The following is a 14117-nucleotide window of genomic DNA, read 5'->3' as shown; positions in this document are numbered from 1 at the left end:
CCACGCCTCTCCAAAAAACTTAATAGTATATTCATAACAGGTAGGTATGGTATATGAGGTATATGAGGATCAAAAGAATATACAAGTATCATAGGCAACAAATCCACACATTCTTTTCCCCACCCATTCCATTTCCTATTTCACCCAAACCCCCCTTTCCAATGCTCGCCATCCTATCCATAGCATGCGTGCACAAATACGTGCAGACACGCAAGCAAGCATATAAAGTATAAATAAAACAAAGTTCAATATCAACCATGCATCCATGCGAATATATTCCCACACTCAATATCCATACCAATTCCCAATCGCAAGTCTCAGATGGGACTCAAATGATTCTTTCTCGACATCTCTAAATCAACATCAAGAAAAACAACCTAGCCCCGACCCCGACCCCTTACGCCTCTCCCTCATCTCCTTCATCTCTCTCTTCTCATCATCCCCTGCAAAAATGTCAGATAGATACATCCTAATTATCCACAGTCGGACTCCACATATTACTCTTCTTCCGTCCCAATCCAAACGAAAATCGTGCATTTTTGACCTTCTCATATCTCTCCGGTGTTTGCGGGCCCGCCGTTCCTTCAACCGCCGTATTGCTGCTCGATTCGGGTATATTGTTATTTTCTTCACTCTTTTCCCCATTCCTCTCCTTTTCCTTCTCTCCATTCTTACTTAAAAATCCAAAACTCTTTCTACTCATACTCTTGCTTCCTTTATGACTTCTATTCAGATTCAAACTACCAAACCCCTTGCCATCACTCTTCTCGCTGCCATTCCCATTATTTTCCTTTTGGATATTAGCTTCCGATTGCCGTCTTTTGATTTCTTCGATTTCCGTTTGTTTGCTGAGAGCAATAGCCTTTTTCGTTTCCGCTTCTTGTGCTACTTTGCTGGCTTTCTCAGCTTCTTTAGTTGCCTTTTCAGCCTCCTTTCTCTCTTTAGCAGCAGCCTTTTCAGCGGCTTTTTCAGCAGCCTTTCGAGACTTTTCCGCTTTCTCAGCTTCTTTCTCGGCCTTCTTTTCTCGCCCCTTTTCTTCTTTAGATTTAGACTTGAAGGTATCGAGAGGCGAAGAAGGAACTCGAGTTGGAACCGGATTGCCTGAAATAGGGGAAGTTACCAGAGGCGCCGTTAATGCATGGTCGAGGGATCCAAACCCATTAGTGTCGCTATCGATTGGTGTGCTAGGCGTTGCTAAAACCTGTTTCGAGTTTGAAGATAGAGAAATGCCGTTTTGTTGAATCTGCCCCGATGAAACATCTGCCACTTCAGAAGCGGTAGCGATTAGATCGACACCTTCAGCTTCCTGGTCTCTTCGCATTGCCTCCACTGTAGTTTCTCGATAGAATAACACATAGGCGCAGGCTTGTCCTGGCTTATCTCCAAAGAATTGTCGCACAAAACTTTTATCTACCGGTTCTACCATCTCATCGTCAAAAAGTAACCAACCTCTATCCTCAGTCTTGATTACCGCAACATAATGTCCGTGAAAGGCGTTTGTGCCAATATGTACAACCACGGCGTACAGTTCATACAATCGATCAGGATCCTCCGCATCATCAGTTGTGTTGAACATGCGTAAATGATATGGATAGTTGACAGTGTAGAATAACTTTTGTAATCGGGTCAAATCGTCAGTCCACTTGAATCTCTTCAGGTGAAGCACTAAAACTTTTGGTAAAGTTTTGATCTTCATACGTTTCTCCGCTTCCTGTAAACCACCGCAGGTATCGCAATGGAATTTATTCTTCTCGCACAGCATTTCCTCCGCCGAAAACTTTTGCAAACACGATGTAACAGAGGAGTTCTTCTCCAAATCAATTGAAAGGTCCAGGAATGTCTCATCGCGCTGTGATGTAGTTTCGCATGTCAAGCATTTCGTTTCCGAGACCATCTTTCCCTCAAATATATCATGAACCCATTTCGTTCCTGGAGATTGCGCTCCACTTGCCAAGCCCATGGAATCTGCAACTGATCGTACAGCAGCTGTCATTGAATCATTGAGTCCTCCCTTTTCTTGAAGTACCGATTCCTTCAGGCGTCGAGCATTATCTTCAACGTTATTGATAACTGCATTAAGCATCAATCCATAAAATTCGTGAGCATCTTGGTGCATCGATGTCCGAAACATCTCATTATCTCTTCTGAAAACTTCCAAGAACCTTTGGGGGCTTACAACACCTGTCCGAGAAGGATGCGATATCATGGCCGTAAATATATCCTTCAAGGCTGTAAAAGTCGTCTCCTCCATGCCATATGAACTCGCATGTTCCGTGGTAATTTCTAATATCGGGCCTGTCATCATCGCATGCTTCTTCTTGTACTCGGGCGAATCTGGTTTATCTTCTGGTCGAGTACCCGGTGCGCCAGGTCCGGGTTGGCCAGAGTTCACAACTTGTCTTCTTTTGAGGGCTTCAGCAGCCGATATGCCTTTCGGTTTGGCCGTCGACAATGGCACTCCGTTTGGTGGCGGAGCTCTCGTTGGAACAATCAATTTTGGTAAATGTCCATTGGGGGTATCAGAAGGGGAATGCGGTGGGTATTTGACAACATTTTCTCTGAACGGGACTGAATAGTATAGCGCCTGTAAAATCGAATTGGCATAACTGAGATGCGTTAGTATTATTGAGATGGGATCAATTTCAAAAAACGAACCATGTGTTTCCGAACTAATTTCAAGAAGTTAGTATAGAGCAATTGGGAATGGATTCGAGGAAGAGCATACATTTTCTAAACCAAAGAATTTATCACTTCCGTCCGGCCGTATGGGACCTGCATTCTGTAACATCTTCACCAGTGGAGTAATTTCGGGTTCCGGCTCTACATCTTGACCTTTTCGACCTGTATTTCCATTTCTGTCCGTCTATACAAGAAACCAATTGTCAGTAAATGATACCATTCAGAAACTCCTCGAACCTGACTGCGCCGGAACTCCTCCGCAATGATATCAGACCCTCATTCGGCCACACCGTTCAGACGAAAGGGAAGAATTGACTAACAGCAGGCGAAAGCATTCGAATTATCGACGTCATATTTCTGGTATTCCGACCTCGTCGGTGATTCTCGACTTTGTCCTTTACCGTTCACGGCTCGCGCGGCGCGACAGAGAAACCCAAAAGTATCAAGTGGTTATTTTGAGTTGTGCTCATGCGCAAATGGTTTATTCGAATTCGAATAGTTTGTAGCAGAATTGATCTTCATCTGCAGAAAGCAAAGCAAGCTTAAAAAGAAGGGTGATGAGATGGTTCGCTGATTCTAGTGAGTATTTGCACCAATGCTGCACACAAGAGGCGTAAAACGTGGGGTGGAAGCCTTGTCTCTTCAGGAGGTCAGATTTGTGGTAATTGATTGGAATGATTTACCAATAATAGATAATTATATGTGAATGTGAATGTGAATGTGAATGTGATCAAAAGATCCCAAGATCAAAGGATAGAAATGAGTATATATGTGAATTGAGATGTGTGTACAGCAGATCTTTTGAACTTGAATCTGAATCTGAATCTGAATCCGAAGAAAGATTGACAAATAAATCTAGTGGAGATGATATAATGTAATACCTAAATTGAATGGGGTAAAGAGAAAGGCGTACCTGTCGGATGGATGTATGTACTATGTACCTATCTATGTATGGACGGAGTATGAAGAAGTTCCTAGGTCTGGTTTGATCGAGCCTTGGTCATGGCTTGGACTTGGATGCTTTCGACGCTTGAAGGATGGGGAGGGAGGGCGCGCGCGAGAGAGTGAGAGACCATTGAATGACCTAAGCTTCTTTGGCTTCTACTCTACTCATCCGAGTCATCTTCCAGGTGAATTATGATTATATATTATAAATTGATTCTGCTAATAAGTAATATTGTAACAAGAAATGAAAGGAGAGGAGAGGCTAATAAAAGAGGAGATATATTGGGAATTATCAGATTGACAATCTAGCTGGAGGTAGTAGGTAATTGTTCATATTCCAGGTGAAATATCTAACTACGGAGTACCAAGGTACAATTTCAACACATCAGCTAAATCTACTTGCTCACTAGCATCGTAAAACCCCAAACTCTAACTCAAAGTTGTGAACGTTTACTGGTCGTTATAATCAGTGCTGTTCTATAGAATCCCTGGTTGAGTAGACGCTTTTACCGAGCATTTGGTATACATACATACCTATGTACTTATCTTTCTAACGATGAGCAGTTTAGATTGTGATTTAATACCTTCTAACCCTTCATATTCTTCTCAATTGACCGTTTTTTCCCCATGCTATTGTACCTGCACATTTAAATTAAAAAGGAGAATATGCTGAGGTGTCAATTTACCTACCTCTAAGCTGTACCACCAGCCAAGCTTCCTTTGACGAGGAAGAAGTGAGAAAGAAGGTCGAAGGAAGCTGCAACTTCGCAACACTCCCCGATGCAAGTCAAAAGCCACTGTCTACAATGAGCATCCCTCTACGGGTTCGTCCCACCAAAGAATATTACGGATATGCATCTCATCCCTCCAACACCCAATCGATTATATTCCTTCTGCATCTCTTACTTCTGTAGGATCCAAACCGATACGATACGCCTTCGCATGCTCGCATAAAGGTATCTAGCACCTACAGTCTTTACACTGACTTACTTGGCTTAGTTCTCAAAGCTTCTTTTCTCTTTCCCCCCCAATAGCCCAAATATCTATCTCCCGCAAACAAGCCATCCAACCAGTTCCAGATCCCCATCTTTCCTCGTTTAAAATCCATCAATTCTCTCTCGAGTCTCAACGGAGTACACTCCGCACCACATCTACAGTGTTAACTCCGTCCTTAACTTCCCTCCAAATCATAGCTCATGAAGAGTCAAGGATCAGGGTTATGCACCCGCTCACATCCCCTCCTACCACGTTATTTCGAGGTTCTTGTGGTTCCATTTGGGATCAGACTGTGGGGTCAATGACTAGCCATTCGAGCCAGTGAAAAACTTGAAGGGAAAATCTGGAGTCAAAAATTTCTTATTGGCTGGATCTTGAGCGTAGACTTGCACCAAGAATGTTTTATATATGGGAAGATGTGTGTGCACTCGGGAAAAAGCCGATGTTACTCAATGGTCTGAAAGCCAGGGTTTCATTTAGATGGGGGTTATTTTTGTATATTTTGGGTATGTTTGAAGTTTCGAATAATGGTGAGAACTAGCGATGCTATTGAGAAGGTATTCACAATTCCACAAAACACACTTGCGTACTTGTTATTCAATGAAACATTGATTTATTCCCAGCAAGCAAGTATCCGCAATGACGAAGCCTCCCATGCAAGAACGGAGCTCGACAAAAACAATATCCAATCGCCTTTACCCCATTAATTCTCCACGGCCCGGATATTTACAGTGGCATATGATCAAGAATCAGGATGGGATCGAAAGGACGATAATCCAACTGTTGGAGGACTTTCTCAAGCTGATGTTGATACAGTCCAATTTGATTTCTTACTTGTCGCATTCTTTGACTACCTACTTTTTCATATTGCACCCTCAAAGTATGGAATAGACGATCAATCATCTTTCTCTGCTCGGCAAAAAGTTCCTTCAATAGAAATTCGGGAAACTCGCTAGAAGATTTCTAGAAAAGTGTTATGCAGCGACTACCAACTATCAAACGCTTCCCTACCGCTGCATATCAAATCGACCATCACATTTATCATACATATCCATCTAACTCCATACATCCAAGATCAGCAACGTCAAGTCAAATTTCGAAAACATTTCATCATTCCGACATTCTTATTCTTCCGGCTTGAAAATAATCCGACTATCAACAAGTAGGTACTAAAGTCGGACACTACCCGCTTCCGCTTCCCCATTGGCAAACCCCTAGTTTCTCGGATATTCTACCCCTTCATGTAATTGCATTCCATCTTCTCACCGATTTTGTTCAATGAATCATACGAGTACATACCGAGTATGACTCGAAGTACTTATCCACAATTCTCCTTGTACCACTCCATTGCACAACCAGAAACTCTTCAAGAAACCACAATTGCTTGGCACAAAACACCCCAAGAAACAAGCATAAAAAACACCCAACAAAGCAGCTCGATTCAATCATTATTCACTCATCCTCGCTCACTAACTCACTCTTTCATACATAGATTAGCATCCATCCTCGGTACCAAAAAACCCACCCCCTTCCCAACTTCTACTCACTCACCCACCCATCCACCCATCCACCCATTCACCCATCCATTTACCCATCCAAACCGCCTCCCCAGCCCTCCAAACCAACCACCCAATACCACACCCCATCGGCTCTCCTTCCTAATCCCACCTAGCATCCACCACCACCACACATGCACCCACCTCGAAATTCACACTTCCACCCATCCAATCCAATATCCAATATCCATTCATGCCGCCAAAACAGCACGCAGTATTTCATTCGTAAACAAATCGTCTGCGATATACTGTCCCGATACTTTGGTTCCTAGGTTACTATACGAAGTACAACACACACACATATATAAAGTTTATGTAGCTAGGTAGGTAGCTATGTGAGTAGTTCTGTAGAAATGCTATCTTGCTCAATAGCCGATGGATTGTGGATGCATGGTGATTATTTCTTTCTGAGAATGGAAGGAACGAATGTTGTGTACCTAGGTACGTACTTATTTACTTATCTATTATAGATAGCGAAGATGACTTTTTGTATATTGTATTTTGTATTAGGCCACGAATACATCATTGAAATCGGAATAGAAATCGAAATCGAACCCCCAGAAAAAAAAAATTATGAGATGGTGAGGTATGTAGTGTCGATATGTGCATGTCAATGTATATCCATCTACCAATATCCCAGATCTTTTATCCTCGTAAATCTAGGTCCATACAACTTTATCCCTATCTATCGAGGTATTTTGTAATCACCTAGACACGATTTCAGATTACAATAGGTATATCATTAAATATTTAATATTTCATACACAACATCTTTCCTACTCAGTTTCGAGATCTTCATTCCCTACAAGCACCTGCAATAATCGAACAATCAAAAGGAGTTTATTTAAATTAAGTATTTTCTTCTCGTCTCGAGTTTTCTGAGGGCGGATAGATATTTTAACCAGTACAAATACCTACAACCACTCTTTTTGCGTTCACAATCTACGCCATTACAAGATAACAATATCAAACCAACGTTATTATGAACGTTATCTGACTACCCGCTACTGCTAGTGAAGTCTTGCATACATACAAGCATGAATGCATCATCTATTTCTCATTCATACCTGTCCTATCCCCCTTCCCCCTCCCATATTCCCCAAAAGGACATCGCTTAAGCCTCCCGTCCCCTATCATTTCCATCCATTCACCTATCGTATTTATCATGTTTCTTTCTCCGCCTCCCCATTTTATATCCCCATCCTGTACACACAAACCACTCTCCCATTTTGTTTTCCATCCCGATCCCGCTTCTTCATCCACTCTCTTCGCCTCCGCCCCTATAGTAAAGACAAGTGCATGAACCAATCAAAAGAGCAAAAGGCTCGCATTAAAACCACTAATCCCCATCCAATGCACCGCCATCCCGCTCTGTGAGAAAATCTGAAATGATCTTCGGAAAAGCAAAAAAAAAAGTCGGACCCCCGACTAAACGCCATGCCACCCAGCTTCATCAATAAAGTTTTCTTTTTACAGCTTACGTTGTCCTCCACACTCCAACATCCCCGCTTCTTCTCCGCCTCCGCCCCCAAATTACAAAGGAAAGAGGGGAGGTCTAACGCAATGCAAAGTGAATGTCGCCTCCAGCCTGCCACCACCCCTCATATAATGTTGTATTGTAACAAGGTGAAAAAGAAATGTAAAAAAAGGCATATTCGTATCTTCCCATAACGTAATTATCTCTTATTCGAGTTCGTGCGCCTATGCATGCATTGTTGAAAACCATTTATGTCATTGCCCCATCTCATTTGTCCTAAGCAAAATTTACTAATCGATTTCTACCACTTCTCTCTTAACTGCCCTGGGATTCATGGCCTGACCGGAAGATTTTCTCTTCAGCATGTTCTGATTCATATTCAGATTCATGTTCATATTAGGAGTTGGCATCCGTTGTTGCCCTTGGCTACTTCCTTGACTTTGTGGATGATTCTGAGAGTTTGCTGGCGTAGGCAATTGTAATTGTCTTTGCTGCTGAGGGTGCGAAGACTGTTGTCCTTGTGGTCCTACAGCTTGTACTTGCGTATTCGTTTGCGATTGTTGCGATGGTTGAACTGCAAGGTCTTCTGGAGAGAGATCTCGCATCACTGCATCAATCTTTTCGAGACAGGTTTCAATGCCACGATTACGGCCAACTGCGCTGGTACGCATGCCCTTCCAGTCATCATCTCCTCGGGAGTCCCACACTGACTTCAAGCGGAGATCAATTTCATCATCCGGAACTGCGTCCCCTCTTACGCCCTTGTCAGTCTTTTCCGTACGGCGGACAAGCCACCATGGTTTTTGCTTGCGATGACACATTTTGATCTCAAATGAGACTGTACGTGGAGGCATGTTGGGAGTGCTTGGCTTGAAAACATAACGTAGTCTGAACCACTCAAAAGCCCTGACGAACACGAATACTTCGCCTTTGTCATGAAGAGGGCCCCAAGCATTTTCTATCGTCTCAAAAGCCCGCAAAGAATATAAAGTTTGTGGAAGAAGAGTCGCAACAGCATCAAATCCACCCTTCGCAATATTCAAGACTTTGTCCAAAGAATCCAATACACGTATGTGTGGGTTACCCATCTCCAACGCAAGTTTCATTTTGCCTTCAACTAACCCTAGGCTGACCACTGCTTTATATGAAAGGGGCGTTGTCTTGTCTGCGCTGGTGACCAATTCTGTCTGAGCTACTGGTGGCATCCCGTACGAAAAGACAATTTCTTGTAGTGAAATCCTGTCGCATTTAATAACATTTTCATGTTTACGAAGCACAGCAGTACAAGAAATAAGCCGTTCAATCTGGAATAACCGCTCTGTCAGGGCGGGAATTATCGACTCGCCAACTTGAGACCGCAATCTAAAAGCAATCTCTCCCGTTTTAGGTTGAAAGGCAATATCTTTATCTATCTGTTCGTTCAAGACCGCAAGAGCTGGGATCGGTACTGCCATACGTACAACCGTGACCAATATTGTCTTCTGCTCAGGCTTGGGGACAAGAGCTGGCGAATCATCAATCGGTGACTGAGATGGAAGAGATGGAACATATGAAATTGGCTCCAACCCCTGAAAATTAAGCTTGAGAAAATCTGTAGCCCACGTTCTATGAGCTGTTGGTTTTGCCTTGGCCTGGAATAGTCCAGAAATCTGTATCCAAATTGAAGGAAGTTTAACGGGTGAAGGTAGACCAGACTGTCTGACAGTATGACGAATGCGCCTATCATGCAGAGCTTTGAGATTAGTGTATTGCGAGATGAGACCTCCTGCAAAAATGTGTAGCGTAGACATAAATACATAAGAGGGTGTTGGTGAGACGGCTTTAATGGGTATGTGAATAGAGGTTAAGACTTTAACGCCCGTCGATTGTTTCGATCTATCCTTATTAGTATGGAAATTATAGGCCCTTGAAGATACATACATTTGAAACAACCACCAACTTTCCCCACTCATACCCAGCGTAACAGCAACAAGCCAATCTTCTTGCCATCCAGGTCTCCTAAACCAGGTGATTTGCTTTGTGTCTTTCGGAATTTTGCGTTTTAGGTCTTCTCTAGATATCCCAGGATTTTCAGCCCTTCTCCATCCAACACTAGTACCAAGGATAGTGAGCTCTTCCGAAATGGCTAAACATCGAAGATTCTCGATGTTAAAATGCGCGTCCATTGCAGGATCGCGATCCAGGCTGTTGAGCTTATTCTGTGACGAGGTAATTATTCGAGAGGCTGGGCTGAAAATAAAAATTCCCGTGACCGGTTCTATAGTGATTGATACATGCTGTTTCTCTGTCAATTGTACGCCGAGTACAGACTCCTTTGGCTCAGTCTTAGATGTGTGCAGTGACAGGGATGCCTCGCGATTCGCAAAGATAGGTTCGGCGGCCAATTTGCTGTGTGTTGAGCCCAAAATGTGATTGACGTGCATTGCAATGACAGTCTTCAAAAGTTGTTCAGCCGAGATGTTGACCGTGTCGAATGGAATGTCCACATCTTTGACTTCTTTTGAGTCTCGAAACCATCTTATAGAGAGTCGGCTTGTCGTTTTAGGATCATGGTACCCATCCTTTCTTCGTCCACTGTGAACTCCCAAAATAATCCAACTTCGTGGTCCATTTTTCTTGTATCTATCCAACCAATACTGGATGCACAAGGCGCGATGAAGTGGCTCAACCTTAACCCCATCAATCCAAGTACTTCTAGAAAGCTCAACTGCTTGTCTCCTAAATTCACTGATCTTATGAGTCAATACCATTTCATGTAGATAACTATAACAGCCAGACAGGCCATCTTTTTCTAGTGCGGCATTGACTCTACTCTCTATGTGATATTGATGCCGGGGTGGTAATTCGCTAAGAGAGGGGGAAAATAAAAATCGAAAGTCAATAAACCAGAACTGTAACTCCTGGTTCTCATCTGCAACGGTCAGGTCGATTTCAAACTCCCCGGCTACTTTAAAGGTCACGCGACCCGACTTTATCGTATAGTTCTTGAATTGTAGGGGGATTTTGTCGTACTCGTATAGATTCAAACGGATGGATAGCAAAGTATTGAGTTTTTCCAGGGATTTAAGAATCTCTTTGGGAGTCATTGGAGGTGGCGCAATGTATCCAAGCTAGTGAATGTTAGGAATAATAACAAAACCTGAGCAAGAGACTTACGTCTGGCATCCAATTGGCTTTCCCGGTTGACAAAACTTCTACTGCAGTTTTTAAATCGGGCCTAGGTGAATCTACATCGCATAGCTTCCTTTTGACTTCACTCATGTGGTGTAGGATGTACTGATATAATCCTCGTTTCTGGCATAAGTGGATGTTCAAGTCGATGATTTTGCTCACTTCTTCAGCGTTTCGACTCCAATTTAGTAGAACCAGTTGCTTGACCCAACGACTATGTTGAGTTTGGGCAAAATTTAGCAAGCTTACCTTCTTGTTCACATTATCGTTGGAGGTGTCATCTTCTTTGGTGATATGAGACGAGCTCGTATTGATCGCTGACTGGGGTATTGGCATGTTCGCCAACTTCATGATCTCCTGCCTTAAATCGTTATGCGTAGATTGTGCTAATCGATTCAGCAATTCTGTTAGAGGTAAGAAATTCGATGTGATATGTTCGACTTCAGGTGGAAGGTCGTGTATACGATCGAGAATATCCTTTGGAATCGGTTCCTCTCCGGAGTTCTGTTGGTGCGCTGGGCCATCCGTAGAGTTGCCATTTATCCCATTACGAACCGCTGGGCTGATCGGCGTCATACTCTGTTGAGGCTCAGATCGTGCCTGGCTTTTATCCCGTCCCTTCTCGGAAGCCTTTGCTTCACCATTGGAACCATTGAACTGTCGATCTCTGTCGTGGTTGGTATGCGACCCGTTCCTACTCGCACTATCCATGATGACGCCGGGCATATTATCTCGCCCTTGCTCACTCACCAGACCTCCTCCTCCTTGCGGTACGCCCACAGCAGCCCCCTCTTCGACCTTTATACGATTTATCGAATCTATCTTGGCTGTCGACACAGGAATTGAATATTCGGGACTTTGGAGAGGGGCCGTAGGAGCAAAGTCGCATGCGCTACCTCGGAGAATCTAGGAACATGTGCGCAGTAAGCCTTACGAGCTCTTCCTAGCCGTCGAAGCTCGAATTCAAAATCTTAGAAGTGGTGACAATTATCGATAGCTCTTTGTAGGGTTGGAAACGCACAGCGCGACCTTGCATGAAAGGATGGCTGGGTCTGTTTAATGGGTACGACTCGAGTTTTGTTGGAATCTTGATAATTTGGAAGGGTCGAATGGGTGATATTTTGATATGCGACTAATTTTGAAGAAGGATTTTGAGGGAGATTATTTGTGGTTGAATAAGAAGTCTTTATTTTTCTGAAAAAATCAATCGTCCCCTTCAATCTACTGTATGAAATCAAAGAAACAATCAAACAATCCGGCTGGCTTACCTGGAATTGCGGACGGTATAGACTAGACCCAATTAGGCATTCGTGAATCAAACTGGAAAACCGATATCCATGTCATGTGATCATAGATTAGGTACTGTTCTGATCGGTAGATTACCGGTGTGCTGGGTGAGAAGGAAGAGAAGAGAGATGATTGGTAGAGAGGAAGAGAAGGGGAGAAAGGAAAGAAACCTTAAGGGAAGGAAAGGGAAGGGAAGGGAAAGGAAGGGAAGAGAGACGGAGAAGAGATAAACGATAAGAAATCCTTGGAGGTGGAAGGTGGAAGGTGGAAGGTAAATGGAAAGACCAGTGCGGTGGGTGTGAATTCAAATGGTCTTCTGGAGTACGTACTAGGTGGTAATGAAAAGTATGTGCTTGCTTTGCTCCTCTTCGGTTTGCTGTTACTTTTACTCCATATAGATATATATAAATTCATGAATTATTCGTTGTCTTGACCCTTCTTTACCCTTCTTGTTTGCATGTCACAAATGACAACAGCGATTCATATAATGAATGAATAAGAAGACAATCTTCAAAGAGACCCAGGTAGGTAGGTATCTATTTATCGAGTAGGTTGTGTATTTAACTGGTATAGCCAATATGGTAGGAAGGTATCCAAGAGGTCTTTAGATAGGCAGATGGGTGGACAGTATTCATTTCTTATTTTTATACTCTCTATCTTCCTTCTACCCTCCTCCCTTCTTCCTTTTTCTCTTCCTCTTCCTCTTCCTCTCCCTCTCCCTCTCCCTCTCCCTCTCCCTCTCCCTCTCCCTCTCCCTCTTCCTCTTCCTCTTCCTCTTCCTCTTCCTCTTCCTCTTCCTCTTCCTCTTCCTCTTCCTCTTCCTCTTCCTCTCCCTCTTCCACTTACATCTTGAGACCTCTCTTTCTTTTCTTTGTCCTCCCTTCCCCTCCTCTCCTTCTCCGCTCCATCCATCTGAGCTCACTTGATTCAAAGGATGTTGAAAAGTGGTGCGCTGCTCAAATGCCGAATGCCCCTGTTTTATTTCCACCCAGGTTAAGGCGTCTATCTCGTCACTTGTGCTGGTCTTGAGAGATGTACGGTACGGGTATCTTATTATGAATCGTTAACCTTTTCCTTTATTTTACCTTCACCTCCATTTTCATTAATGCATCATATGGATGTGTGTATGTAGGTAAGAGGGTTCTTGGAATAAAAATCTTTATTCTGTTCTTTTCTTTTCATTCTTTTTTTTTCTCTCTCTTGTTCATACTTTACATTATTTGCTAACTTTGATTTATTTCATCATTTACAGTACCTAGCATTCCTTTAAACAAAGGAAGATGTTCAAAATCATCTTAAACATTTCAGATATTAGTCCGGTTAGCATGATGTTCTAAACGCCTATCGCTATTAACTGGTCCCCCAAATTACCTTATCCAGCGCGCAATGGTCCCTCGCATCAGCGAACCCCAGCTTCGCCCCGAACCAGAACGCGCTCCTTCAAATAGTACAAAAATATCCTACAGATCTTATTCTTCATCTTTTGAAGCAGATGACGAGAGATCGAGTTCCGCTGATCACGATAGTATGGGCCCCGATATTGGTTCTGCACACAGAGATGTTCCTGCCCAGTATGCGGGTGAGGATACACGATTGACGAGTCGGAAAGAGTTGTCGGGATGGTACGCCTACGGATTTGCTGCGGAGGTTTTCGTCATTTGTGGTATTGGTACGTCTGAGGTTTTTTTCTTTGATCTTGTATCTGCGTTATTGAAGCAAAATGGTCAAGTTGTTGGCAACTCGATGAGACCCATCCATCGAGGTTAAGGGGGCAGCATTGTCAGCCTTGCCTTATGAACTTATCAATGACGGCATTGTACCTTTAAATATTCGAATTCCATTACAAAAGTTTAGGTTTTAAGCTTATTGGAAAACGTATTTTCTGAGGCTAACAAATCTACTTCAGGATCCTTCATCCCGATCACTTTGGAACAATTAGCAAGAGAGAATGGAGTCCTACTTTCAGATCCAACACAACCATGCGGTTCGAGCTCTACACATCTACC

At 43.2% G+C, this 14117-nt stretch overlaps 3 protein-coding genes across 3 annotated transcripts; all 3 read right to left on the bottom strand.

The window, feature by feature from the left end:
- Nucleotides 1-408: 408 nt before the first annotated feature.
- Nucleotides 409-3934, bottom strand: EAE97_007805 (uncharacterized protein). The gene is made up of 5 exons (XM_038878319.1): nucleotides 3593-3934; nucleotides 3000-3319; nucleotides 2726-2863; nucleotides 2656-2669; nucleotides 409-2606 (listed from the first exon to the last, which is right to left on the bottom strand). Exons 2-5 carry the CDS (start codon nucleotides 3030-3032, stop codon nucleotides 470-472), a joined length of 2322 nt encoding a protein of 773 aa, XP_038730569.1. The 5' UTR covers nucleotides 3033-3319; nucleotides 3593-3934; the 3' UTR covers nucleotides 409-469.
- Nucleotides 3935-7049: 3115 nt separating this feature from the next.
- On the bottom strand, nucleotides 7050-12110 carry EAE97_007804 (uncharacterized protein). The gene is made up of 4 exons (XM_038878318.1): nucleotides 12093-12110; nucleotides 10810-12018; nucleotides 9574-10763; nucleotides 7050-9528 (listed from the first exon to the last, which is right to left on the bottom strand). The coding sequence occupies exons 2-4, from the start codon at nucleotides 11548-11550 to the stop codon at nucleotides 7944-7946; spliced, it is 3516 nt and encodes a 1171-aa protein (XP_038730568.1). The 5' UTR covers nucleotides 11551-12018; nucleotides 12093-12110; the 3' UTR covers nucleotides 7050-7943.
- A 654-nt stretch (nucleotides 12111-12764) lies between these two features.
- Nucleotides 12765-13023, bottom strand: EAE97_007803 (uncharacterized protein; the record flags this gene model as incomplete). Its single annotated transcript, XM_038878317.1, is given in 2 exon segments — nucleotides 12765-12944; nucleotides 12958-13023. The coding sequence occupies 2 exon segments, from the start codon at nucleotides 13021-13023 to the stop codon at nucleotides 12765-12767; spliced, it is 246 nt and encodes an 81-aa protein (XP_038730567.1).
- Between the last annotated feature and the right edge of the window lie 1094 nt (nucleotides 13024-14117).

Source organism: Botrytis byssoidea (assembly GCF_014898295.1).
Source record: "Botrytis byssoidea strain MUCL 94 chromosome Unknown BBYS_016, whole genome shotgun sequence".
In the NCBI taxonomy this organism is placed as follows: Eukaryota; Fungi; Ascomycota; class Leotiomycetes; order Helotiales; family Sclerotiniaceae; genus Botrytis; species Botrytis byssoidea.
This window is presented reverse-complemented; position numbering and strand designations above follow the sequence as displayed.